We start from the raw sequence: 25,862 nt of genomic DNA on the forward strand, positions 1-25,862 counted from the left end.
AAACAAAAAACCCCAACAGTATTCTGTATATATGAAATATATTTAATCCAAAAGGAAATTAATAGACTAAAAATTAAAGGATGAAAAACAACATTCCATAGCATGGAAGCCCCAAACAAGCAAGAGCAGCTGCTCTGTTTTCAGGCAAAGTGGACTTCAAGCCAAAACTGATCAGAAAAACACAGAAGGTCACTATATATATATACACACATATACATACATTATATATACATACCAAACACTGGCACACCCAGCTTTGTAAAACAAACACTCCTGGACATAAACATCAAAACAATCATAGTGAGGAATTGCAATATCTCACTATCACAAATAGATCAGATAAAACACAAATATCAGAGTTGAACCACACCTTAGAACAGATGGACTTAATAGATATTCATAGAATGCTCCATCCAACAACAGAATACATGTTCTGCTTAGCAGTACATAAAATTTTCTCCAAAATAGATCACATATTAGCCTATAAAGCGTGCTTACATAAATATAAAAGAATTAAAATTATTCCATGCATATTATCAGATCAGAGTGCAATGAAACTACAAATCAATGACAGAAGAAATCATAGAAATTATGCAAACACATGGAGATTAAACAGTACCCTCTTGAATAGTCAAGGGGTCACAGGAGAAAACAAGGAAGCAATTAGACAGTTCCTATGATCAAATGATAATTTCAGTGTAATATACCAGAACTTACAGGACCCAATTACAGCAGTCAATCCTAACAGTAAACTTTATAGCTTTGAATGCCCACATCAGAAAAACAGAGTGAGCCCAAATAACCTAATGATGGATCTAAACATGCTAGACAAACAAGAACAGTCCAAATCTAAAGCTAGTAGAAGGAAATAATAATGATCAGAGCAGAAATTAATGAAATTGAGAGTAAAAAAAAAATCAATGAATCAAAGAGCTAGTTCTTTGAAAGAATATATAAAATAGATAAACCTTTAAACAATCTTAGCAAAAAAAGGAAAGAAAAAATCCAAATCAATACAGTTAGAAACAAAAAAAATGACATCACAACACTGTCAAAATCCAGAATGTTATTAGTAACTATTTTGAAAACCTGTTCTGCAATACATTGGAGAATCCAGAAGAAATTGATATATTCATATATATATATATATATATATATATATATATATATATACACACACACACACACACATATATATTTTCAAAACTATACCAAAAAGACATAAAACCCCTGAATAATCCAGTAAAAGAAATTACAGCAGTAATAAAAGCCTATCGACTAAGAAAATTCCAGGAACTGATGGATTCACTACTGAGTTCTACAAGAACTTCAGGATGATGATGCCAATACTTCTCAAATTCTTCAGTGAAATGGAAAGGGAAGGAGTACTGCCAAACTCATTCCTAGAAGCTAGAATTACCTTGATTCCAAAACCAGACAGGGACTCAACTGAAAAAGAAAACTACAGGCCAATCTCTTTGATAAAGATAGATGCAAAAATCCTCAACAAGATGCTAGCATCTTTAATGCAGCAAAGCATTAAAAAGATCATACATCATGACTAAGTAGACTTCATCCCAGGAATGCAAGGATGGTTCAACATACACAAATCAATAAATGTAATACATCACATTAACAGAAGCAAGGACAAAAATCACATGATCATCTCAATAGATACAGAAAAAACATTTGACAAAATCCAACATCTATTCATGATGAAAACCCTGAAGAAAACAGGTACAGAAGGACCTTATCTCTATATGGTAAAAGCCATTTACAACAAATCTACTGCCAACATCAAATTAAATGGGAAAAACTGAAAGCTCTCCTCCTAAAATCAGGAACAAGACAAGGATGCTACCACCACTCCTGTTCAATAGAGTACTCTAGTGGTCAGAACAATCAGGTGAGAGAAAGAAATAAAAGGGATATGGATAGCAAAGGAAGAAGTCTGACTATCCTTATTGCCAGATGACATGGTCCTCTGCAGAGAAGACTCAAAAAATCCATGGCAGAGACCTCTATACTAATAAATAAATTCAGTAGTGTAACAGGATACAAAATCAACACACAGAGATCAACAGTGCTCATGTATACCAATAAGTATCTCACCCAGTATCTATTTCCTAAAACAATTAGGAAATAGATACTATTCACAATTGTCAGAGACTCCTGCAATAAGTCTCTAGTCTCCACCTGTCTAATATGTGATGCAAGGCTGAAGAAAAGCTTAAGACAGAATTAAAGATAAAGTGTGAACTGGGATGGCCAATGCTTCTTTGGCAAAAGGCACTGGCCTGTCTCTTCCACTTAATTTTATTATTTATCAATCAGGGTAAAGGTATATGTATAGATGTATAGTATGTGAAATTACCATAGAAATTAATGTAGGCAAGGCTTTAAAGAGAAGTAAAAGCATTTTTAAATTAGAAGCAAGATAGACAAAATATATGGTTATAATTAAAGCATTGTCCTTCAAGCTATGAAGGCACTAATTGTGGGAATGGAATTTGGGTGTGATTACTCTGACCTCAGCTATGGATGTTAACTTGTATCAGCCCCACAGCTTCATAGGCCATTACTCTGGCCTCACCTGTGGCTGATAGCAAGGAAGTCATATTGACCTGCACACTACTGCATTGTTTATGAGATACTTTAATGAGTCACATAGCTTTAGTCAGACTCACTTCTTAAAGTAAGCCAATTGATGGATTTAATTCTTTGCACCCTGCACTGCTTACAGCATATTTTGGGCATAATCAATATTGTGGGTTCTGGCACACAATAGTTTCAAGAAAAATTAAATGCTTAGAAATTAACCTATCCAAGAAGCAAAAGACCTCTACAACAAAAACTACAGTACTCTTAAAACAGGAAACCCAAAAAGGACATCAGAAAATGGAAAGATATCCCCTGTTCCCAAATAGGCAGAACCAATGTTGTCAAAATGGCCATACTTCCAATGGCTTATATAAATTTAATGCAATCCCAATTTAAATACCAAGAGCATTCCTCACAGAACTAGAGAAAACAAACCCAAATTTCATATGGAACCAGAAGCAACTCACAATACCAAAAGCAGTCCTGGGCCACAAGAGCAAAGTAGGAGACATCACAATCCCAGATTTGAAATTAAATTCAAAGCTACTGTAATAAAAACAGCATGGTACTGGCACAGAAAAAGACATGGGGATCAATGGAACAGAACAGAGGACATAGGAACTACCTCATGCACATTCAGCCATCTGATCTTTGACAAAGAAGCCAAAAACACATGCTGATGGAAAGACAGCCTCTTCAATAAACTGTGCCAGGAAAACCAGCTATCCACATGTGGAAGGTTGAAGCTAGACCCATATCTCTCACAATGTATTAAACTAAGATCAAAATGGCTCAATGACCTAAATATTAAAGCATGAACACTTACTCTACTGGAAGATTAGGTAAAACTCCTGAAGACATAAGCATGGCAAGGACTTTCTGAACAGAACCTCAATTACACAAGAAATAATATGAAGAATCAACAAATGAGATTAAATCAAATCAAAAAACTTCTGCACAGCAAAGGAAACCACCAAGAGAGTGAAGAGATGACCTACTGAAGGGGAAAATTTTTTTGCCAGCTACTCCTGCAATAGAGGACTAAAATTTGAATATACATTTTAAAAAGGACTCTTCAAAATAAAAGATCCAATCAAAAAACAGGCATCCAAAATGAATAGACACTTCTCAGAAAAAGAAGTACAAGTGACCAATAAATATTTGAAAAAATGTTCCACATTTCTGGTCATCGGAGAAATGCAAATTAAAGCAACACTGAGATTCCATCTTATTCCAGGAGGAATGGCCATCATCAATAAGTCAAATAACAACAAATGCTTGTGAGGCTGTGGACATTGTTGGTTGGAAAGTAAACTAATACAACCACTATGGAAGTCAGTATGGAGATTCCTCAAAAACCTAAAACTAGAAGTTCCACTCGATACAGCTGTTCCCTTTCTAGGCATTTTCCTGAAAGAGTTAAAGACATCATTCTACACTGATCCATGCATATCTATGTTTATAGCAGCACAATTCATAACACTAAATCTTAGAAGCAGTCTATATGTCCATCAACAGATAAATGGATGAAGAAAATATGGTGTTTACACACAATGGAGCACTACTGTGCCATAAAGAAGGATAATCTTGAGCCATGTGTGGGAAAATGGATGCACCTTGAGACCATAACGTTAAGTGAAACAAGTCAGACACACAGCTTATGTCATGAATATCACATAGTTTCCCTTATATAAGAAACCCAAATTATAAATAAAGAGCAACATAAAAGATAGATAATAGGAAACGGGACCTAGATCTTTTTGGAAAAGGGAAGGGACCCAAGAAATGGAAGGAGGGAGGCTGGGCAGGGAAAGGAAGGAAGAACAGAGCTGCGTCCTGTCCCACACCAACTGCCCACAGGATGTGACCCTTGGGTGCTGCCCTCCACCATGCCACTCAGCGTTACTGTTTGAATGACTGCTGGGTGTAGTATTGATTATGTTCACTTAATTCGCAAAGGCACACACACTGTAAGCAGCTTTGCTTTGTTCGGTTAAATAACAAACAGTAAATAACGCCACTGACTGACGTCCACAGACTCTGTCCTCGGGAGTCGGCTCCTGGGGACCCTGCTTGGCACCACCCTCTGCCCCAGGGGCCTACTCTCACATGGGGGCTGTGCTCCTCCCTGGCCCGAGGCATGAGTTCGGGTAGGGGACGTCCCAGAGGTTCACTGGGCCCTTGAGAGCTGGTCCTATGACGTTGTGAGGAGCCTCAGTGGTCACCGTGCCTCCACGGGCCACATTTCTCTGTGATGTGGGTGCTCTGTCCGGCCTCAGGTTTGGAAAGCTCTGCGCCAGGGACGGGACCACTGGAGGAAGGGTCCTCTTGTTCCCCTGCCGTGGTCTCTCATGGACTTGGACTTTAGACACAAACCCAGATGCCCGTGTTTGCTCCCCTGAGCTGGGCCTCGCTGGTGATGCCCTCCGCCCTCAGTCTGCATCCCCCTGGGCCTGTCTGACACCAGCGGCCCTTGAGCCTTCCCTAAGCCCAGTTTGTGCCCGCAGGCAACACCCCAGGCCTTGGAGAGGGGCTTTGGGGCAATGCACCCCACTCACCTGATGGTAGTAGGCTATGGGGATGCCGATGGTGAACTTCATGGGGACCGCAGCGAGCCCTCTCTTCTTCCAGTAGCTGCACCCGTTGAAGTCCTCAGCAGCCTGCTTCCGGGCGTGGAAAGAGGACTGCTCCAGACACTCCACCCAGCACCGGCGCAGGGGCTCAGGGTTGAATGTCTGCTTGTAGGCTGTCTGACTCGTCCTCTTGTACATGTTTATTTCTCTCACCTGAAAGACGAGAACCCACACGGGTCTCAGGATGGATCCGTTCCATCGTGAAGCAGGCCTGATGCAGGGGGTCTTTCTAAACAGAAAGCAGCTGTCTAGCAGCCACAGTGATATAGGTGCAGAGTGTGTGTGCAAAACAACCGAAAATAAGAACAGCAATGGAAACCGCTACCACTGCTCCGCGTGCTTCCGGCTGTAGGCCCAGGGTTTCTCTCAAGCTGTGTGGGGCACCCTGAGACCCAGCCAGCAGGTACCCATCTCAGGGTTGTGGTGAGACCAAGTGCTCCTGGCCAGAATCCCCTTGCCTCACACAGTGCAGCCTCACGCCAAGCCCTTCAACGTCTTGAGTTAGGGTCCAGCATTTCACACTGCTAATCACCAGTCCCCTGCATCTTGGTCCTGGGTGCTGTCACCGGGCTCTGGGGTCAGCCTGGTGCCTCAGACCTTGCCACCTTCTTGCTGTGCTCGGGACCGGACCTCGGGAGTCCTCCTGCCTTGGGGCTGAGGGCTCAGACCTCAAGCTTTCCCACTGAGGGACCATGGGACACAGCAGCCCGACCAGCCGGGACCAAAGAGCTCCAGAGGCAGAGCCGCTAACCCACAAAGAAGTGAGGAATGCAACATCACTGTTTTAGCCTCCTGGGCGTCGCTGGCTTCCTGCAGCCGCCTAGGGCAGCAGACCCGGGAGCAGTGCCTTCTCTGAACCCACACTGGGCTCAAGGCACACTTGGGCTGGCGCCGCAGGGCCCTGAGTGTTCACCTCTTCAGGGAGCAGGCCACAGTGAGCTGCCACCGAGGCCATGTAGGCCTCCACCACCACGGTGGCCTGGGGGAAGCCGAAGCCCCGGAAGGCAGTGTTGGACGGGAGGTTTGTTTTGCAGGCCCTGCCCCGGCACCGGAAGTTGGGGATGTAATATGCGTTTTCCGATTTCAGCACGATGAACTCCAGCACCTGCACGAAGCAAAGCAGTACAGCTTCACATCTGTCCAACTCAAAGACATGAACTGAACTGTATTTTTAACTCAAACCCCTAAAACCACTGTCGGATCTGTAAGGAGGCTCCCAAGCGAGTAGAGCCTGGCACGGACTCCACCCCAGGGCAGCAGTGGGAGGGAGCTTTCTGCTCACCAGCTGGGATTCATCCGGGGTGCAGCCACCATTGATGTAGAACTGCACGTCCGCAGCCTTGATCAGCCCACTCTTCATGAAGCCGATCTGCAAGGGAGAGTGGGGAGCAGGTTTCCTTCACAGCCCACCCTGAGGCACAACACGCTGGCTCACACGCCTGTGGCCGACTGCTGGTCCCTGCAGGAACGTTATGGATGGCCCAGGTAGAAAGTGAGTTTTAGGCAGCACCCAGCTGTCCCTTTGGAGAGCGTGGAACCCAGCAACTGTCTTCGCTGCGGGCCGGTCAATGCAGGACAATGCCCAGCATCCGCTGGGCTCTGGGTCTCACCTTGTATCTTCCGAGGAGTGGATGGCGGCCGGCCGTGATCAGCATGTCATCGCCCCGCTCCAGCACGAACCGGATTGGGTGGCCAGTCCTGCGGGAAAGGTGCTCATGAGCGGAAGGTACCACCTCTCTGAGACCTGGGTGGGGAAGGGGCGGAAGGTCTTCCCTGAGTGGTTCTCCCCGGGGTGGGGCCGTAACAAACCTCACAGGACACCTGAAGCTGTAGGGGCGCTAAAGTTAACAAATGCATTTTCTGCCCAGTCAAGCTTGAATTTCCCGTGTTGCATGGTTGCATTGTTTGGTTACGAATGATTTCCCCTTATTCCTTTTTCATACTGCATTGCAGAGTTAGTTGCATGATCATTTTGCAATGAGGTGTAGAATTCTCTTATGAATTCACTTTGGTAATAAAGGGGACGGTCAAACACTGCCCCCAGGAGATGTGGGGCAGAAAGCTTGAGCCCAGCCTGGGTCCTGCGCTTGCACTCCGCTTCGGTCAAGTCTGCCCCAAAGTTGAGGTTTCCCATGGATCGTGCCAGCCTGCACGCCTGCTGCTCATGAGGCTTCCCGGTTAGAATGACCCATAACCCTGCCCAGGCCAGTGATGCTCATCCTCGGGGGCCTGTGTGTGGCCAGGCCAGAGCAGGCACAGCCAGGTGGGCAGGGCCCCAGGTTGGTGATGACAAGGCCCATGGGCCGGCGCAGCTGCTGCCTGGGCTGTGGGACCACGATTCGTACTTGTGGGCGGCCACAGCAGCGACGGCGGCCAGCAGGGCCGGCTTGGTCACCTTGCCCCCAAATGCTCCTCCAGCTCTCCGCATGTGGCAGGCGATTCTGCTCCTCGGGACATTTAGAGCTGCGGCCACAAACTCCTGCAAGAGGGAGGCCCCGGGCGCTGAGTGCAGGCTGGCAGCTGTGCTGCCCCAGGTACCTCCCGTCCACACAGGGAAGGGACCCATCGAGGGACGCATTCTGCTGTTACACAGCTGTGCACATATCTCCATGATCTGGTCTTGGAACATCCCGTGAGAGACCTTGCATCCCTCAGGCAGCCCCTCCTGTCCTGTACCCTCCCAGCCCTGGGCTCAGATCTACTTCCTATCTCTGCAATTTGCCCGTTCTGGATGTCTCAGGAAAAGGAATTATACAACAGGTGGTCTCTGGTGACTGGCTCTTTTCACAGGTGATGCCTGCAGGTAACCCCTGCTGTGGCGTGTACACTGCTGTTCAGGGCCAGGGAACACTCCCTGCACGGCTGTACCAGCTCTCGCCCGTCTGCTCTCCGGTCCGTGCACATGGGGCTGTCTCCCCTGCGGCTGTTCTGAGTGAAGCTGTTGTGGACACGGTAGAGGTCTTCCTGTGGCTGCGTCTTCCTTTTTCTTGGCAGAGACTCAGCGGAGGAGCTGCTGAGTTGAGGTCACTCTCCATACCAGCCTGAGGAGCTACCCCTGCTTTCCCCGGGGTGCCACGTTCCCCACCCATCAGCCGTGCCCAAAGGGCCCAGCTTCACTGTCTCTACCACCACGGCTGTAGCCTGTCCTTGGGATTCTGGCTGCTCTGCAGGGTGTGAAGCAGCATCTCCTCACTCTGATTTGCATTTCCACGGTTGCGAGTGACGGTGAGCTCACCACCCTTACATGCTCTTTGGAGGATGGCAGACTCCATTCTTCAGGGAGCTGCTGCTCAGGCTCTGGGCGGTGGTGGGATGGAGCCCAGGCCCTGCCACTCTGGGAAGGCAGAGTGCGGCCCCCAGGTCGCATGGGGAGACTCAGCGCAGCTGCCCAGGCCATGTGTGCGCGTGCGGGTCCTGAGGCGAGCCACAGGTGCAGTGTTTGTTGTGGGTAAGTGGGCCTGGCGCCCTGCTCTAGAGGCCGCGACCTTGTTCCCCGGTTACTGTGAGGGTCGTGCCCTACCCTGTCCCCGGCACTTGTTACCTGCACGTGGGTGGGAAACTGGGTGCCCAGGTGCAACACCATTTCCTTGTCCTCGTCCCCCGGGATGGCCAGGATGCTCTGCGTCTCCATGTAGAAGTGCTCCTGGCCCTCCACGTGTACCTCGCCTGGCAGCACAAGAGGACTCAGCCACGCTGCCCACGGCCCGCAGGGGCTTTGTTTGCAGAGTGAGCTCTGGGCTTTACAGCCCCAAGCCAGACACTTCTGACCTGCATGTGCCTGGCCGGCCTGGTGACCCGGGCTACGATTCGCCCTGCCAGCCCGGTTTCCTTGCCCAGGTCGTGAGGTGTGGGACCCCGAGCCCAGCCCAGCCTCCTCCTGGCTTGGTGGCCACAGCCAGGGTCCTGACCAAGTCCTTCAGTGTGAGACAAGAGGTGAGCCCTGTGCTCTCAGGCCCGGGGCTGGGCTTGCTCCGCACTCCCTACCACGAACAGGCTGCACTCAAGGGGCACCGGGCGCTACTTTAGGGTATTTTTGCTTTATAGTTACCTGAGGGACCTGTTCAAATAAGTGAATTGCCTTGCCAAAGTCAAAGGATCTTAGAATTGTTTCTTAGGATAATAGGAAATGAGTCATGCCAACACCCCCACTGGAAATATATGCTTAATTTACTCTAAACTCGAGTCAATCAATTTTCAGTACTGGAGCATGAACCCAGGGCCTTGTACTGAGCTGTGTCCCCAGCCCCTTTTACTTTTTTATTCTGAGACAAAGTCTCACTAAGTGGTCCAGTCTGGGTTCAAACTTACAATCATCCTGCCTCAGCCTCCTGAGTAGCTGGGATTACATGAATGTGCTACATACCCAGCCTAAAAGCAAATTAATTTTTTTGCTTAAAATTTTTTTAAATAAGAGAAAAGTTTTATTTCATATACATATAGGGGGTTGGTCCCAGGAATGAAAAGAAAAACCTAAGGCCTGAAAATCTGTATGCTTTTTTAACAAGAGGCAATATAGTTTTGAATTTGTTTTTGTTTTTTTGGTACCAGGGATTGAACTCAGGTCCTTATGCTTGCAAGGCAGGCGCGGTGCTACTGAGCTAAATCCCCAGCCCGAGGCAACATGTTTTTGGAGCAGTGATAAATAAATGAAGAGTTTTGAGCTTCTAGTTAAAGGTGGAAAGATAGATGTATGGAGGAAACTAAAAGAGGATGTGGTTTAGTTTAGGAAGGTTTGTGACACAGATTCCTCTCAGCGCTGTCTCTGACTGGGGGGGCCTGGAGCTGTCTCCTGTTCTGTGCCTCCAGGTATGGAGGGCACCTTCACAGGGAGACACCTCTATCCTCTATCTATCTCTCATCTCTCTCTCTATCATCTAACTTATCTGTTAATCTATGTATCTTGTGGTACTAGGGACTGAATCCAGGGCCTTTCATTCCGCTGTATTCTCAACCCTTTTTTATTTTTTGAGACAGAGTCTTGGTAGGTCACTAAGTTGTCCAGGCTAAGTTCAAACTTGCAGTCGGGCTGCCTCAGCCTCCCAGAGTTCTGGGATTACAAGCGAGCACCCCCATACCCCACTTCCTTTTAGGTAAAGAGGGGAAAGGTAGCTTTCTTTGTGCCTGCTATTTCTCAGTTGGCTTCAGGTCAAAATAATACTTACGCTACAGTGGCATATTTTTAAGCCCACATTTATTTATTTAACAATTATATAGTCCTTACAATACACTACTTAATTTTCTATAATTTTCTAAAGCTTAGCACTCTACAGACAATTTAATCTTTACACCAATGTGATGAGCCATGTCCTGTCACCTATGTCATGCCAGGGTGGGGGCTGAGACAGGGGAAGGTTATGTCAGCTGCCCAAGGTCATGGAAGCTCAGTGGCACGCTGCAATTCAGACCTGGGCAACCTGACCTCAAGATCACACTTTTGTTTTGTTTTTGGTAGCGGGGATTGAACTTGGGTCCTTGTGCTTGCGCAACAGGTGACAAAACCACTGAGCTAAATCCCTGGCCCCAAGATCACACTTTTAACCACCACACTGTACCCCTTCTCCATGCTGGATGCCCTGAGACTCTTAGTCATTCCTGCCCAACTGCTTGCATGATTTAAACTTCCTGTTGTGCCAACAATCTGAACTCTCACAATTGCCATCATCCCAATGGCAAAGATCCCAAATGACACTGCATCAATCTGCTGCCTTTTAGGCGAGAATAAAAATCAAAATTGTTTCCCATCATCAGTCATCTAGTTAAAAAAATCCAATTAAAACTCAACAAGGCTTCAATACACATGTTTTTTAGTTTGCACCTAGAGTCCTCCCAAAACCTCATCCACTACTTGGTGAGGGCTTAGGGAGGTGACTGGATCATGGGTGTGATACTCATTAGTGGACTAATCCACTAGAGTTTGTATCTAAGTGTGATATAAAGTGAAGCCTGGTTGGAGGAGGTGGTCACTGTGGCATGCCCTGGAAGGGTCTATCTCCCTCTTCCTCCTTGATCTCTCCCTGCTTCCTGCCTGCAATGCCATGGACTGTTTGCTCTCTACCACGCTGGCCTGCCTTGGAGTCAGCCAATTATGGACCGGAACCTCTTCAAAACTGTGAGCCAAAATTACCCTTTTCTCCTTATAGTCATGGATGTTGGGAATTGTGACTCAGTCCCAAGAAAGTAACTAAGACAACACCTATCAAGGGCCAGGGATTTAGCTCAATGGCACCATCCCTGCCTCAAAAGAACAAGGTACTGAGTTTGATCCCCCCCTACTGGGAGGGAAAAAAAGATAATACCTATCAGATTAGATAAAACTAAAAGGGTAGCAATATCAATGGAACTCCCTTAACTGCTAACAGGAGTACATTCATACAAACTTTATTGTTATTTAAAAATATTTGGTGTAGTGCTTGGTTCGGCAGCACATATACTAAAAATATTTGGTGTAAACTACTCAAGCTAAGCATATAAATATGCTATTATTTAGCAATTCACTCTTGGGTGTATTTCATTAGAAAGAAGTGCTATGTTCACTTAAGGACAAGCATCATGGTGTGTACAGAAACTATGCAGAAAAGTACCAAACCGGCAACAACCGAAACATCCCGTTAGCAGAAAGGAGAAGTAAACTATAGAATTTGTGTGCAGTGGGTACCACTGGACAATGGAGAGGGGTGTGGGTCTAGGAGACAGTGTGGACAAGCCTTCCACACATAGTGTTAAGTGACAGGCACAGAAGGGCTACACTGTAAGATTTATTTATTTATTTATGGAACTCAGGACCGTGTGAGGCAGGCGCGGCACCACTGAACTAAATCCCTGGCCCTGTAAGATTTTTTTTTTGGTCTCGGGGATCGAACTCAGGACCTTGTGCTTGCAAGGCAGGCAATGGAACCACTAAGCTAAATCCCCGGCCCTGTAAGATTCATTTTAATAGGAAGTTCAAAGCTGGTGAGACAAACCCACAGTGGCTGAAGTTAGGTGACATTAACCTGTAGCAGTAGCTCAGATAATACATTGGACCCTTGACCTACAAACTCAATTCGTTCCTGAGGGATGGTTATAATTCAAGTTGGTCAATGAAGGCTCAGGCTCCTCTACACAGCCTTCAAAGTCTCTCTCCTGTGCACAGGCAGATCTCAGTGTCCTTAGAGAGACACTGGCCCAGGATTTCTCAGTGAACCCCACACAGGAGAGAATGCTGTACTGTTCCTTAGAACTCTCTTAAGGGTTAAATCTGTATCTGAGACCATCTGGAACCACAAGCGGCCGGCATTCGGGTCATAACTCAAGACTTTGTTCATAAGTTGAAACTAAAATTCTGGTTGTAACCCAAATTGTTCGCATGTCAGGCTGGTCGTGACTTGAGGGTCCACTGCACTTTGAGGGTACAGGCGGCTGAGGGAAGAGCTGTGTGTTGGGCAGATGTTCTCTCTTGCTGTGGGTGGCACCACACGGGCTCCTCAGCTACAGAAATGCACCCAGCAGCATCATGCTTCTCAGCTGTTCTTTAACAACCCCCAGGCTACTGGAACCCTCCCTAGGTTTCACTGTACCCAGCAGAGGGCTGGAATGAGCCTTCGACTCTGTAACTTTTCCTCTCTGGCCCAGGTGCTGTGCTCACCTTCAATGATTTGGTCCACGTGTTTAAAGGCCCACTCCACATTTCCTTGCTCGATTTTCCTCTCAGGAGAAAGAAACGAATTGTGCTCTAGGGCTTGCTGCAGGGAAAAACAAACAAACCAAAACAAAATAAGCCTGTTTTTTTTTGCATTCTAAGAAGACATTTGTCTCCATAGGAAGCTAAGGGCCTGCTATCGAATCTCCACACACTGGACAATGGGAGCCCGGTGGGTGAAGAGCTTGGACACTGGTTTCAGTGGGGCCGGGGTTGGCAGCTCATTCTGCTCAGGGCTGAGGGGACGCGGGGGTGAATAGCCCGGCCCTGCCTGTGACGCTGAGTGGCTGTCCGGGCTGTGAGGTAATGAGGTGCCACCTCTGGGGCGAGGGGACAAGATAAAGGGAAGGCAAGAAGGAGGAGGCCACGGCCTGGGATGCTCAGCATGGCCTCTCGTTGGCTTCTGGAAGGGGACTCTGAGCCGCCTGCAGTCAGGGACACCACAGAGCAACAGCTTGGGGTGGAAAACAAGGGGGCAGCCAACCCGAGGACGGGCGCCTGGCTGGGCGGGAGGATTTCTACCAGGAAGAGCAGAGGATGGGCCCGGGGAGGTGGACAGAAGCTGGGCTGAGGAGGACCCTGGCGAGGACCTGGGCTGGGGACACTGCGGGGCAGGAGGACAGCGACCACCTCGAGGCCCAAGAGCGTGTGGTGGGAGACGACAGCCTTTGGGGGGCACTGAGGACTGGGCCGGACGAGCGAGGAGGGAAAAAGATCACGTGGAGAGGAAATCTGGAGGGACGAGCTGTGGGCAGACAGGGGAGCCGAAGGGGACAGAGGGGGCCTCCTCCTCATCCATCCGCCTGTCCGTCTCCCTGCTGTCCGTCCGCCTCAGCACAGGTACTGTGCACGGAGCCTGCAACACGGACCCGGCAGCACAGCCTCGCCCTGAGCAGCCCTGGCGACAGCGCGGCACCCAGTGTTCACCTGACGCACGCCTGTGCCCCGTGCAGGCCCAGGCACTGTGCTTGGATTCTCCCACTTGGACCTCACAATGACCCTTTGGTGTGGATTCCTCGTGTTCCTACTTTACAGATGTGGAAACGGAGGCGGGAGGCGTTTCTGTAACTCTCGAAGCCTTCGGTTAGAGCGCAGAGTGGGACTGTGAGTGCCCGTCTGCCTCGGAGCTTGGAGGGCGGCAGGGAGCGCCGTGAGGCCGCTGCTCTGTACTGGGCCTTGGCGGGAGGCTGAGGCTGCCTTTCCACAGGCCCCGGGAAGCGCTCTGTCTGGGGTGCAGACTGCCGGAGCCTTTGCTTTCTTCTGAGCGTGCAAACACCGGTGCTCACCCGCGCTGTGCCCGGCCCCACCCCATCCCCGGCTGCCAGGCCCCAACCACCTCGACTGTGACGATCCTGGGCTCTATGTCCTCGTACTCGATCTGCACTCTCTTAGCTGCCTCCCTGGCGTGCGCGTAGGTGTCGGCGGCCACGGTGCACACGATCTGACCCACGCAGATCACCTGTTCAGGGCGGATGCAGGGGCGTCAGCGCGGAACCACTCCCACACCCCACGTTCAGCACTGGGCTCTGAGGCCGAAAGGAAGTCAATTTTCTGCCTACAAAAGTGGATTTGAAACAGGCCCGAGAGGATGGGGGCAGGAGGACTGCGTGTGGAGCTTGGTGGCCCAGCGTGACGACCTCCCTCGTCTGCTGCACGCTCCTCGCGCAGCAGCACACGGGGAGAGTCCACACGGATCCGCCTTCCTTCGGGGTCCCGTGTGCCCCACGGTCTAGAGCCCTCCTCAGCAGGACTTTGGGCTTCGCCCGACCTCAGATGGACCCGTGACTCGGGAGCGGTGTGGAGGATCACAGGGTGGGGCCTGGCATCCCAGCGAGACTCTGAAGCGGACATGGCGCTGTGGTGCTAGAGCTGCGCAGCGCTTACTCCGCCCCCAGCAGTGTGGCTAACAAGCCACGGGCGGGCGAGCCGCGCACCTCACTCTGTGCGTAGAAAATCTCTCCCTGGTGGTTGTTCTTCCCGGGAACGTCCTCTGCTGTTATCACCGCGACCACTCCTGGGAGCGCCAGGGCTTCTGCGGTGTCAATGGATCTAGGCGGGAACACAGACCCAGAGGTGACAGCGGAGGGTGAGCTCAGGGGCAATCTGAGAGGTTCCCGCGAGGGACAAACTGGAGTGGGCGTCAGAACCCAGCGGGCCAGGGCCATGCCGAAGAGTGGAGGAGCGGAAGAGCGTTAGTGTTCACCAGGGGGCGCTCTGGGCCTCGACGCCTTGGTAACTATGCTTCCCCCGTGACCCGAAGAGGAACTGTGTGTGCGCTACACTGCAAGCACATGCGCAAACGCACACGAGCACGGATACAGCACAGAGAGGCAGCTTCTAAACAGCGCCCGCTATGGAACAGCTTCAGTTTGGGTATGAAACCGAAAACCTCTCAGCAGCACCCAGGACGCCTTTGTCCCCTTACGTGACTTTGGCGTGAGCCCTGGTGCTGGTGACCACGGCCAGGGACAGTTCTCGGTCCAGGGGAGGCATGTCGTCCACAAACACCGCTTCCCCCGTGGCGTGCTTCAGGGCCGACTGGTGCATGACTGGGTGGCCGACTGGGTCTCGCAGGGGCTGGCGGGGGTCCACGCACTGGCAACGAACACAGCGTTATTTTACACCACGGGTCACCCACCTGGAAAACTGCTCTCTTACAAGTGGCTTACTCACAAGTCGGAAAACATTGGCAGGGTGGCGAGCCTGGGGCACGGGTGTGCGGCATGCTCCAGAGCCCTCTCTGTCGGCATGTGAGCCAAGACACCCCGGCAGCTGGGCATCGGGTAACAGTTTTTTCTAAACTAAAAATCTCAGTATTGGGCTGGGGATTTAGCTCAGTGGTTCCGCCGCCTGCCTCGAAAGCGCAAGGACCCGAGTTCGATCCCCGGTACCAAAAAAAAAAAAAAAAAGAAAGAAAAATCTCAATATTCAGGTTTAGTTTCAGTGTTGGCACTTGGTGATAAATAAGTGGGTTTTGGATAGCAGTTTGAGCACTTGGTTCCTAAAAGGTTCACCCTCTGTTATAGGTGGAATAATCCTCTACCTGTGAGTCTAGGTTAAAAACATCCATGGAGGTATATTTTGGTTAAATCCAACCCCTCCCTGCCCAAAGAAGACGTTGTTTCAATCATCGGAGACACACACCCACACACACTAGGTAATGCGATCTACCTCACATAACAGCAAAGAGTAATGCTGACAGCCGGCGGGAGCAGGGAAAGCACACTGGCTCCCTGCAGAGGCAGCAGGACTGGGTAGAGGGGGAGTGTCCAGCCACCTTGGAAAGGACAGACATTGGTGGGACAAGGGGGAGACGACAGGCAGCAACCAAGAGCGCAAGGAGGGAGAGTTGGAGCCCAGCTCTGCGTCCTGAGAGAAGCAAGCAAGCAGAGCTACAGTAGGCCTCACCCGCCGACCTCTGGAGACTATGCCGTGCCCGTAATAAGCACACAGCTATCGGAGAGCGAGATGCAGGGCCACTTGAACATCTGGAGGCACAGACAGGTGGCCCTCACCCACCTGGAACATCTGGATTCCTTGGGGCGTTACTATGGGGAAATCTTCCAGCGCACTCATGAACTGTTCTGGGATATCAGGAAACTTCTGTGGATCCTGCAGAAATGATTTCACATTTGATTTTTGCAATCTAAGCTAGTTGCTCTGAAAATATGTCCAAATACCACTGCCCAGTCTCTTCTCCAAGACCATAGTCTGGAGTTCTGTGGGGAGAAAGCCCAGGCTTCAGTTTCCTGAGGAGCAGCACTTGTTTCCAGAATACCAGCTACACGCATTCATGCACACACAAAAGTACATGGTAAACATGGTGTGGTGACGCACATCTGCAAGCCCAGCACTCGAGAGGCTGAGGCAGGAAGATCACCTGGAATTTGAGGCCAGCTTGTGCTATGCAATGAATTCAAGGACAGTCTGCACTACATAGGGAGACCCTCTCAAAAAATCAGAACAAGGGCCGGGGATTTAGCTCAGAGGTTCTGCCGCCTGCCTCAAAAGCGCAAGGACCTGAGTTTGATCCCTGGTACCAAAAAAAAAAAATCAGAAAAAAGAAGTACACGTTATCCCCAGGAAGCAAAGGTCTTTTGAATGAGTGGAAGTACATGCAGTTCTACACAGTGGCTGTGGTTTCTAATCCAGGCCGAGCTTCCAGACACAAATCCTAAAGAAACAATCAAGGGATATGCAAATGTTAATTTACAAGGATGTTCAATTGCAGATTATTTGTGACTGAATTAAAGTAAATATTGAGCAGTAGGGAAGTGGCCGAACAAATCATGGTACATTCAGACACACTATTCTGCAACCATGCAAAAGATTTTGTAGTAGTCTACTTGTTGATGCTGAAAAAAATATATTTTAAGAACATAGCTAAAAAAAAGGGTTTCAAAAATTTATGTGCAGGACTGGGGATTTAGCTCAGTGGCTCCATGCCTGCCTCACAAGCACAAGGTCCTGAGTTCCATCCCTGGTACAAAAAACAAATTAAGCATATACTCAGCCACCTTAACTTTGAGAAAGGAGCCAAACACCTTCACTGGAAGGCAGATACCCTCTTTAATAAATGGTGCTGGGAAAACTAGCTTTCCACATGCTGAAGACTGGAATTTGACCCATATCTCTCACCATGCACTAAACTAAAATAGAAATGGATCAAAGACCTAAATATTAAAACAGAAACACTTAATCTGCTGGAAGATAGGATAAGTAGAACTCTTGAAGACATTGGTGCAGCCAAAAGCTTTATGAACAAAACCCCAATAGCACAGGAAATATCACAACTGGGATCTCATCTTATTAAAAAGCTTTTGCACAGCAAGAGAAACCACCAACAGAGTGAAGAGACAACTCACAGTGTGGGAAAAGATTTTTGCCAATTGTTTCTCAGACAAAGGACTAATATCTAGAATATATAGAATTCAAAAAAATCAGACTCCCCCAAATTTAAAGACTCAATCCAAAAATGGGCATCTGAAATGAGTATACACTTCTCAGATGAAGTAGAAAAATGGCAAGTAAATATTTGAAAAAATATTCAACATCACTGGTCATTCGTGAGATGCAAATTAAAACAACAGTGAGATTCCACCTCACCCCAGAAAGAATGGCTGCTATCAAGAAATCAACCAATAACAAATGCTGTGGGGCTGTGGGGGAAAAAGGAACCTTGCTCCATTGTTGGTGGGAGTGTAGACTGGTGCAACCACTGTGAAAATCAGTGTGGAGATTCCTCAAAAAGCTAAAACTAGAGGTTCCATTTGACCCAGCTATTCCCTTTCCTGATATCTTCTTAAAAGAATTAAAAGCATTAGGGCCGGGGATTTAGCTCAGTGGTTCCAGCGCCTGCCTCACAAGTGCAAGGTCCTGAGTTTGATCGTGGTACCAAAAAAATAAATAAAAGCATCATACCACAGTGATATATGCACACCCATGTTTATAGCAGCACAGTTTGTAATAGCTAAATCTTGGAAACAGCCCAAATGCCCATCAACTGACAAGTGGATAAAGAAGATGTGGTTTTTTTTATGCAACGGAGTACTACTCTGCCATAAAGAAGGATGAGCTTCAGACATTTCTAGCTAAATGGATGCATCTTGAGACCAAACTCTTAAGTGAAATAAATCTAACACACATGTTTAAATATTGCATTGTTTCTCTGGTGTGAGAAACTGAAAGTGGAAATAAGGACTGAAATGTATAATAGAGATTGGAAAATGGGAAGGAAATGTTCAAATGGGAAGGGGAACAATGGAGGGGGAGGGAGGAAGGAAGGGACAAGGAAAAAGTGAAAATAGAGGGAAAAAATGGAAACAAAGCTTTGTACATAGGGAGGGGAGGGGGGTCAGGGGAGGGGATGGGAAAGAAGAAGGGGTCAGATACACCATATACAGATGCAAATTCCCTGTGATGAGTGCTATCCTTATGTTATCTGAAATGGACCAATAAAGGTTTATATCTGTATATAACTATCTGTATGTAGATAAGGAGATATATGTATTGTTTATAAAATTTATTAAAAGTTTCCTATAATCTGGTAAAAATGTATGTACAATATGATTCTCATTTTGTGGAAAAAATAGAAAATTATAAAAGTAAATATTCCAAAATGCTACTAATAGTTAAGGTAGGATTATCCGATTATAGTTGATTTAAAAAATGTTTGCTTCTCTGCAGTTTGAATTCTTCTGTAATGCTAGAATATGTAATACACAAGAGAACATATAATAATGAATAATAGATATGAAAATAATACATTTGCTGAGTTATACATTAGATATGATTATGTATTTATATACTGAATCTATTATGTAAATAGTATATAATAGAATATATGAATAATTGCAGAGGACCACAATAGCGATTATGTCCAAGGCAGGCTGTGCAGAGCTAACCCCACAGTCGACTTGTTTATAGCAGTGAGTCCAGCCGAAGCCTACATGCCGAGGTCAGAGTAACTCAAACCCAGATTCCATTCCCACAGCTAAACCTTCAGATTAGAAGGACAACGTTCTAATTACAACCATATTTTGTCTATTCTGTTCCTAATTCAAGAATGCTTTCTCTTGTTCTTTATGAGCCTTGTTTACATTAATTTCCACAGAAACTGCATGGAGCTCGCCTTTACCCCCCTTGTCTGCTGTTAAAGTCTGTGCCTGGGCCCGGCCAGGGCCTTTGTCAGTTGCAGTGGCACTGGTCTCCTGGCTCCCACTTTCTCTCCTGGTTCTGTCTCTTAGTGTATTTATTTCTCAGCCTGCATCATATACTGGGCAGGGTGCTGGAACCTAACTGCAGGGGTCTCTGGTAAACAATGAAACCAATTTAAATAATGTCCATAAAATAATAGAAAGAACTGCTGAACTCACAGAGCAAAGCTCTCAGAGCAAAAGAGGCCCTGGTGAAGCCCTCTGCCCGCAGCTTGGCCCTTTGTGGCTTCTCAAGGGGGTGCTCAGGGCACGGAGTCCATTCTAAGAAACACTTCGGCGGAGGTTGTTTAAACTAGGGTGGGTAAGAAAAATAAGTAACAGAAAAACTGGAAATGAATGTCTAGCAATTAAGAGTGGATGCAATCCTGGGCTGCACCAGCCACCCAAGTATGCTACACAGGCTCGTGTCACAGCCCTGCTAATGAGTGTGATGGCGCTGAAGATGCTGCTACCAGGAGAAGGAAGCCTCGATGAAACTGTACCCACCTGTACCCCTCTGCAAAGAAGGTTTGGACATTTTTTTTCTTTTTTTGAAACAAGGTCTTACTGTGTAGCCCAGGCTGGCCTTGAACTAGAAGCGATCCTCCTGCCTCAGCCTCCCAAGTGCTGGGATTACAAGCATGTGCCACCACACCCGGCTTAGAAAATTTTGATAGTGGTTGAATATGGGTGATGGGAGTACAGATAATCTTTCCTCTTTTTTGGCTTAATTCACATTTTCTAAATACTAAAGTATTATTTGGATAAGAAAAGTTTCTTTAAGAAAGGACTGTCCACTGTGACTCACTCACTGAGGCTTCTCACTGCCACTGGCCGCCGCTGGCCGCCTCTGGCTGCAGTCCAGCTCTGACTCCGGGCGACCAGGCACCAGGAGGATGCTGTCCCCTGCGAGGGAAAGGCCAGGCAGAAGCGGGGCTCCCCGCCACTCACCAGTCTGCTCAGTCCCCGCCGCACGCTCAGGTAGAACTTGAAGAGCAGGCTGAGCAGCAGCGTGCGCCGGAACTGCACCTGGCCACCGGGGGCGTTGGGGGGCAGGTGGACCTCGCCCAGGATCCCTTGGCAGGCCTCCCCCAGTGTCTGGTCGTCCCACTGCCTGGGGAGAGGACAGACAGCTGCAGAGGGCTGGGCAGGCCGCGCTCACCCTGCTGAGCCCGTGAGCCCTGAGCCTGCCTGCTGTCTCTGATGTGAATAGCTTCAAGGGCTGCTGGATGCAAGGCGGCCCAGCCACCTCTGTCCGGCCATCCTGCCTGGCCTTCCTTACCGTGCTCTGGGCTGCACCTCTGGACCAAGCCCCAACACACCCTCCTGCTCAGGCACAGACGCTGCCCCTGCTGGCCTGCAGCGCCCGCCAGGCTGCACAGCACACTCAGAAGCTGCACAGCTTCCCGAGGCGGGGGACACAGCTCCTAAGCTTCCCTTGCGGACTCCTCCTGCATTACTGGTTCCACCTTCCTGGGCTGGGAGTATCCATTCACCTCCAACTGCTCGAACTGCTAGAGCCAAGGAAATGATCTCGAAATTTGGTGACTGGGCAAACCACTGAAGATAGTTGTAAAATATGTCATAAGTGAAAGGTTTGCAATGTGGATTTATTTTAGTATCTGAGGAAAAACCTGTAGTAAGTCCTAGTTATTAACAATGAGAATAATGGGAAATAAAAATGATACAAGGAGTAGTTGGAAGAACTCCTTTTTTCCTCTCTCTCTCTTTGAGACAGGGTCTTGCTCTATAGTCTAGCCTGGCCTTGAACTCAAGATGATCCTCCTGCCTCAGCCTCTGGAGTGCTGGGATTCCAGGCAGGTGCCACCACACCCGGCCTAGTTGGGAGAATTTTAGAAACTCACTTTCCAAGTGCTGCAAGCTGTGGGTGTGATAAGAGGAAGCTTTGTGAAGATCTAATCCTCTCTGGTGACTCCAGGAGATTTTCAGCTATCCTAAGACCCAGTGCATTTGCTAACTTTGCCAGTTAGCCTGAGAAGTGCTAGTGGCTCAGACCTCGTCCCTTGTGCACTAATCTTATTACAGAAACCTGCAACACAGGAGTCATAGCCTCCAAGGGCTGGCTTCCGAGTAGCTCGCACTTTCTGTTCTTTTCTGTAGGAGCTTACATTCGCTAGATGGTTCTTTATTCCAAACCAGAAACGACTCTGTCAGTGCTGTTTCCACTAAGAAGTTGCAGCAGGAAGGCCTGCTGTCCCGGCCCCGCCAGTGCCCCACCTGCCAACCAGCTGCCTGCAGGTGCGGCTCGCGGAGACCACCGTGGGCCCCACGCCGCCGTAGAACAGCTGCAGGTCTTGGATGGTGCTGGTGCCGTCCTCAAACTGCACGCTCATCCCGGCGTTGACGATAGCCATGGAGTTCTCATGCCGCTGGGCCTGCCGGAGCCCCGACACGAACTGCCACTGCAGAGATGCCAGATGCTCGTGCCCACTCCTGCCGCAGGGCACAGGAGGGAGCCCGAGCTGTGCACTGGCCCCTGCAGCCACGACTGCTGGGTGGTGGAGCCCCACTTGGAGCACCCCCTTTCTGTGCCTACCCAGCCCCCACTCCCTCTGCACATGCAGGTGGGGCCCTGGCTCAGCTCTCTGGCCTGCAAGTGGCCCACTGCATCGTGCACACAATCGCTGCCCTGGAAACTAGGCCTTTCCTCTTGCTAGGTCAAGCTCTTCCTGCCAGGGTTACAGAGCCTCGAGGATGGGACCTGATGCCCCTCCCTCTCTCTCTCCCTCTCTCTCCCTGTCTCTCTCTCTCTCCATTTTGGGGATGGAATCCAGGGCCTTTGCACTCAGCTACACCCCCAGTTCTTTTTGTTCTTCATTTTTTTGTTTTGTTTTGTTTTTTTGGTACCAGGGATCGAACTCTGGTCCTTGCACTTGCAAGGCAAGCGATGGAACCACTGACCTAAATCCCTGGCCCTTTTTGTTCTTCATTTTGAGACAGGATCTCACTAAGTTCCCGAGGCTGGGCCTGAACTTGGAATTCTCCTGCCTCAGCCTCCCAAGTAGCTGGGATCACAGGTGCGTGCTACCACACCTGCCCCTAATTAACTCTGGTAGTGTCTTCCAGGTTTAGCACTGTGCAGTGGAGTGGCAGGTGGTTAATGCAACCATAATTTCATTTAAACAGCAGGCTAATAATTATCATTTAACTCAGAGGCACTTTTATGCTAATATATTTTCAGTTAATCAGAAACTCCCCATAGCCTACATTGACTACAAATGTTCTCTATCTCAGCTAAGATGCACATTCATCAAAAGCCCAAGTTCCACTCCCACAAAAGCTTTTCCTTAGGGACCCTCGGGAATGCCCTGTTTATAATGTATCTTAAAACCCAAAGCAAGAAATGAGCATCACAGTGATGAAGTTCATCTCCACATGAAGATGGTCACCGCAGACCTCTCACTTCACGCTATGAAGGAAGGGAGCCCTGATGGTGGAAGTGCCATGGCCGGAAGTCGCAAGGTGGTGGCCGGGAATGTGGGCCCCTGTGTCCCCACCCTGCCTTCGGCTCAGGCTCCTGGCGGGGCTGGCCCAGGGCTCACCTGAGTGGAGTAGGGGATGGAGACAGACAGCACGACCTCTCCTGGCTGCAGGCTGGCCTCGGGGGACCCCTCGAGGAAGGCACTGTCCAGAGGGATCTGCCGCTCCCCTTCTGTGGGAGAAGAGGCCGGATGGGCACAGGGAGGGGTGGGGGTGCGGGAGCTGGGGCAGTGGCACAGAAGCCCAGCCAGGCCGAGGCATAGCAGGGTGGGCCCTGGTCTCAGGCAGAGCACACTGACCACTGATGCGCTGGCCCCGCGGGGAGCTGGGGTCACAGGGAGGCCGAAATCCGTGAGCACCACAGGTCCCGGAGAGGAGGCCGCTTATCTACCAGGCTGTGTGCACCACAGAGTGGGGGCCTTGGCTGGTCCTGGGGCTTACAGAACCTTAAAGTTCCTGGAAACAACCTGCTACAATGCACGTATTTCACAAACTGTAAACTGGGGTCCAGGGAGGCTGAATGAGCTTTCCAAAGTCCAGAGGTGGGCAGGGCCAAGTGGTTTCCGGCTGCACACTCACCTTTTGATTAGAATCACACAGAATGCATGTGTATCCACACATGGCCCTTTCTGAAACAGCTTCTCATATTCTCTTGTTAGTTGGTCCTTTTTATTTTATTTATTTTAATTTGTTTTATTATTATTTTTTGGCACCAGGGATCGAACTGGTGGTCCTTTTTAAATAGGCAATCTTAATCAAAGCAAACGTGGTTTATATCAGTAGCCCTAGAAATAACATGCATAAGTTTGAGTCATTTCCCACCACAAAGCTCAAAGTGTTTTCGCAGACAGAGAGGCGGGAAGGAACCGCCCAAAACCTCGATTTCAAGTGCAGAGTCCTGTAAGAAAAATCCCCATCTTCAAGGGACTCTAGTGTGAAAGCTGCCAGAAGCTTCTGAAGCAGGAAGAGAACTCTCATTAAGGTTTTTCTTCACCTGCTTCAGTACTAATTTGGGCTGCTCATAGCTGGCGAGTTTTAGGAAAAACACTCAGGTGCAGCAAATCATCGGATCTTCACGATCAGAACCCCGGAGTGTGGACAGCTCCTGAAGCTCCCTCCTCAGCTCGGGTAACAGACTCGGCCTGGGGGTGCCCAGCCCTCGGCCGCCGGCGGGCTCTCACCCTTGGATATCAGGTGGATGGTCGCCTTCCCTGCTGCCAGGATGGGGTTCAGGTCGGAAATGGTAGCCCGGGTCGCCACATGTCCTCCTAAAGTCTGAAGAAGGAGCGGCGCTGTTATTGGACAAATAAGGAGTTGCGTGTAACGTTTTAATTCTCTTCCCGGCTTCACGCGAAGATCTGGCAGAATCTGGAGCAGCTGCACGGACTCCGACAGCGCACCGTGCACGGTTCCCACCCCGGCTGCGCCTCCGGCCGGGGGAGTGCGCCTCTTCGCGCGGGAGGCCCCCAGGCCTGCTGTGTGGGCGCTCCGGTAGAAAGCAGAGGAGGGCAATGGGAATCTGGGGGCTGGGGCGACAGGTCAGGGAGGGGAGGGGAGGGGAGGGCGCGGGCCAGGCGGGCAGCTGACCTGACCTGCAGTGAGGGCGCCCCACACCCAAGTCCCAGGCCGTCCTGTGTGGGACAGGAAGGCTGAGCCAGTTCCCCTGAACCTTCAGCGAGGAGGAGCCGGCCAAGCTCCGCGGGGACACGACCGGAAGCTTAGAAGCCAGCCAGGCCCGTGGGAGGGCAGCGCCGGGGCCTCGGACCTCGCGGGACGCAGGAGCGCGCGCGGCTGGCCTAGTGCCAAACACCGCGGGCTTCCGGGGGTCGCAGCGCTCCCGGGCCGGGCCTCAATCCGGACCTCGGCCTGCAAGGCTCCTCAGGGGACACACACAGAACTCACGCTCGCCCCTCCGCGCCCCATCGCCCCACCCCGGGCTTGCGCCCCACCCCGGGCTTGCGCCCCACGCACCGCCATGCTCCTGATCTGCGCCCCGGCCAGCGTCCTCAGGGCCGTCAGCAGCGCGCGGCAGGTCTGCGTCTTCTCGGGCGGTTGTTCGGAAACAATGGACCGCAGGGCGTCACTCAGCTGGGCCAGGCTGTGTCCCGCGCCTACGATCACCCCTGCAAGTGAGGGCGCGGCGGGAGCTGGCGTGAGCTCCCCGAGAGGAGGCCGCGACCGCAGTCCGCGTGCCCACGGCGCACGCGCAGCCGCCCCTGGCGGTGGGCTTCGCTCCCCGGGAGCAGCACAGCCCCCAGTCCGCTCGCGGGGCCTGGGTTTGGGCGCACGTCCGACTGCGGTATCTGAGACCCAGTGCTTCCCTACTTTCCTTGACTAAATCCACCGGGAATGGAAACTCCAGCCAGGGTCTCAGGCTGTTTTCAAAGCTCATTCAGCCTCAGTGGGAACTGACTGCCGCCTGCCCTCCCGGCCACCGCTCCCTGCGGCTCCCTGGGCGGAAGACAACAGGACGGCCCCTGTCCGAGCCCGGCCCAGCTGCAGGCCTGCGCGTGTCTGGTGCCCAGCACCGGTACATACACGTGCACGAGAGGCGCCCACGGCTGCTCTGTCCTCAACTTCCCAGGGGCCGGGCAGGGGCACGGGGCCTGCTGCTCCCGGGGAGGCCGAGGCAGGACGCCGAGGACCACTGCGGCCACGGGGCACTCCGCACCCTCCCGCCCCCTGGCCATCGGTGCAGATCCCCAGCAGGTGGAAAACAAGTGCTCAGGATGAGCGGACGGCGGCTGGGGGGAC

At 50.2% G+C, this 25,862-nt stretch overlaps 1 protein-coding gene across 7 annotated transcripts in view; it reads right to left on the reverse strand.

Moving 5' to 3' along the window:
- Window positions 1–25,862, reverse strand: part of Aox4 (aldehyde oxidase-like) — a 51,878-nt gene that overhangs the window by 9,120 nt on the left and 16,896 nt on the right. For 5 of the 7 annotated variants that reach the window (XM_013068098.3, XM_021249718.2, XM_087200338.1 and 2 more), the window contains 16 exons: window positions 25,080–25,231; window positions 24,290–24,383; window positions 23,171–23,280; window positions 21,846–22,030; window positions 20,559–20,721; window positions 16,432–16,524; window positions 15,338–15,507; window positions 14,847–14,961; window positions 14,249–14,371; window positions 12,859–12,955; window positions 8,776–8,900; window positions 7,580–7,713; window positions 6,845–6,932; window positions 6,517–6,603; window positions 6,148–6,339; window positions 5,160–5,387 (listed from right to left, as the gene is read on the reverse strand). In XM_013068098.3, coding sequence (XP_012923552.1) covers window positions 5,160–5,387; window positions 6,148–6,339; window positions 6,517–6,603; window positions 6,845–6,932; window positions 7,580–7,713; window positions 8,776–8,900; window positions 12,859–12,955; window positions 14,249–14,371; window positions 14,847–14,961; window positions 15,338–15,507; window positions 16,432–16,524; window positions 20,559–20,721; window positions 21,846–22,030; window positions 23,171–23,280; window positions 24,290–24,383; window positions 25,080–25,231 — 2,156 coding nt within the window. 7 annotated transcript variants of the gene reach the window in all.

The sequence above is a fragment of the Heterocephalus glaber genome, unplaced genomic scaffold (genome assembly GCF_053883595.1).
Source record: "Heterocephalus glaber isolate CG9 unplaced genomic scaffold, H.glaber_assembly_v1.0 deba00001743, whole genome shotgun sequence".
Lineage (NCBI taxonomy): Eukaryota > Metazoa > Chordata > Mammalia > Rodentia > Bathyergidae > Heterocephalus > Heterocephalus glaber.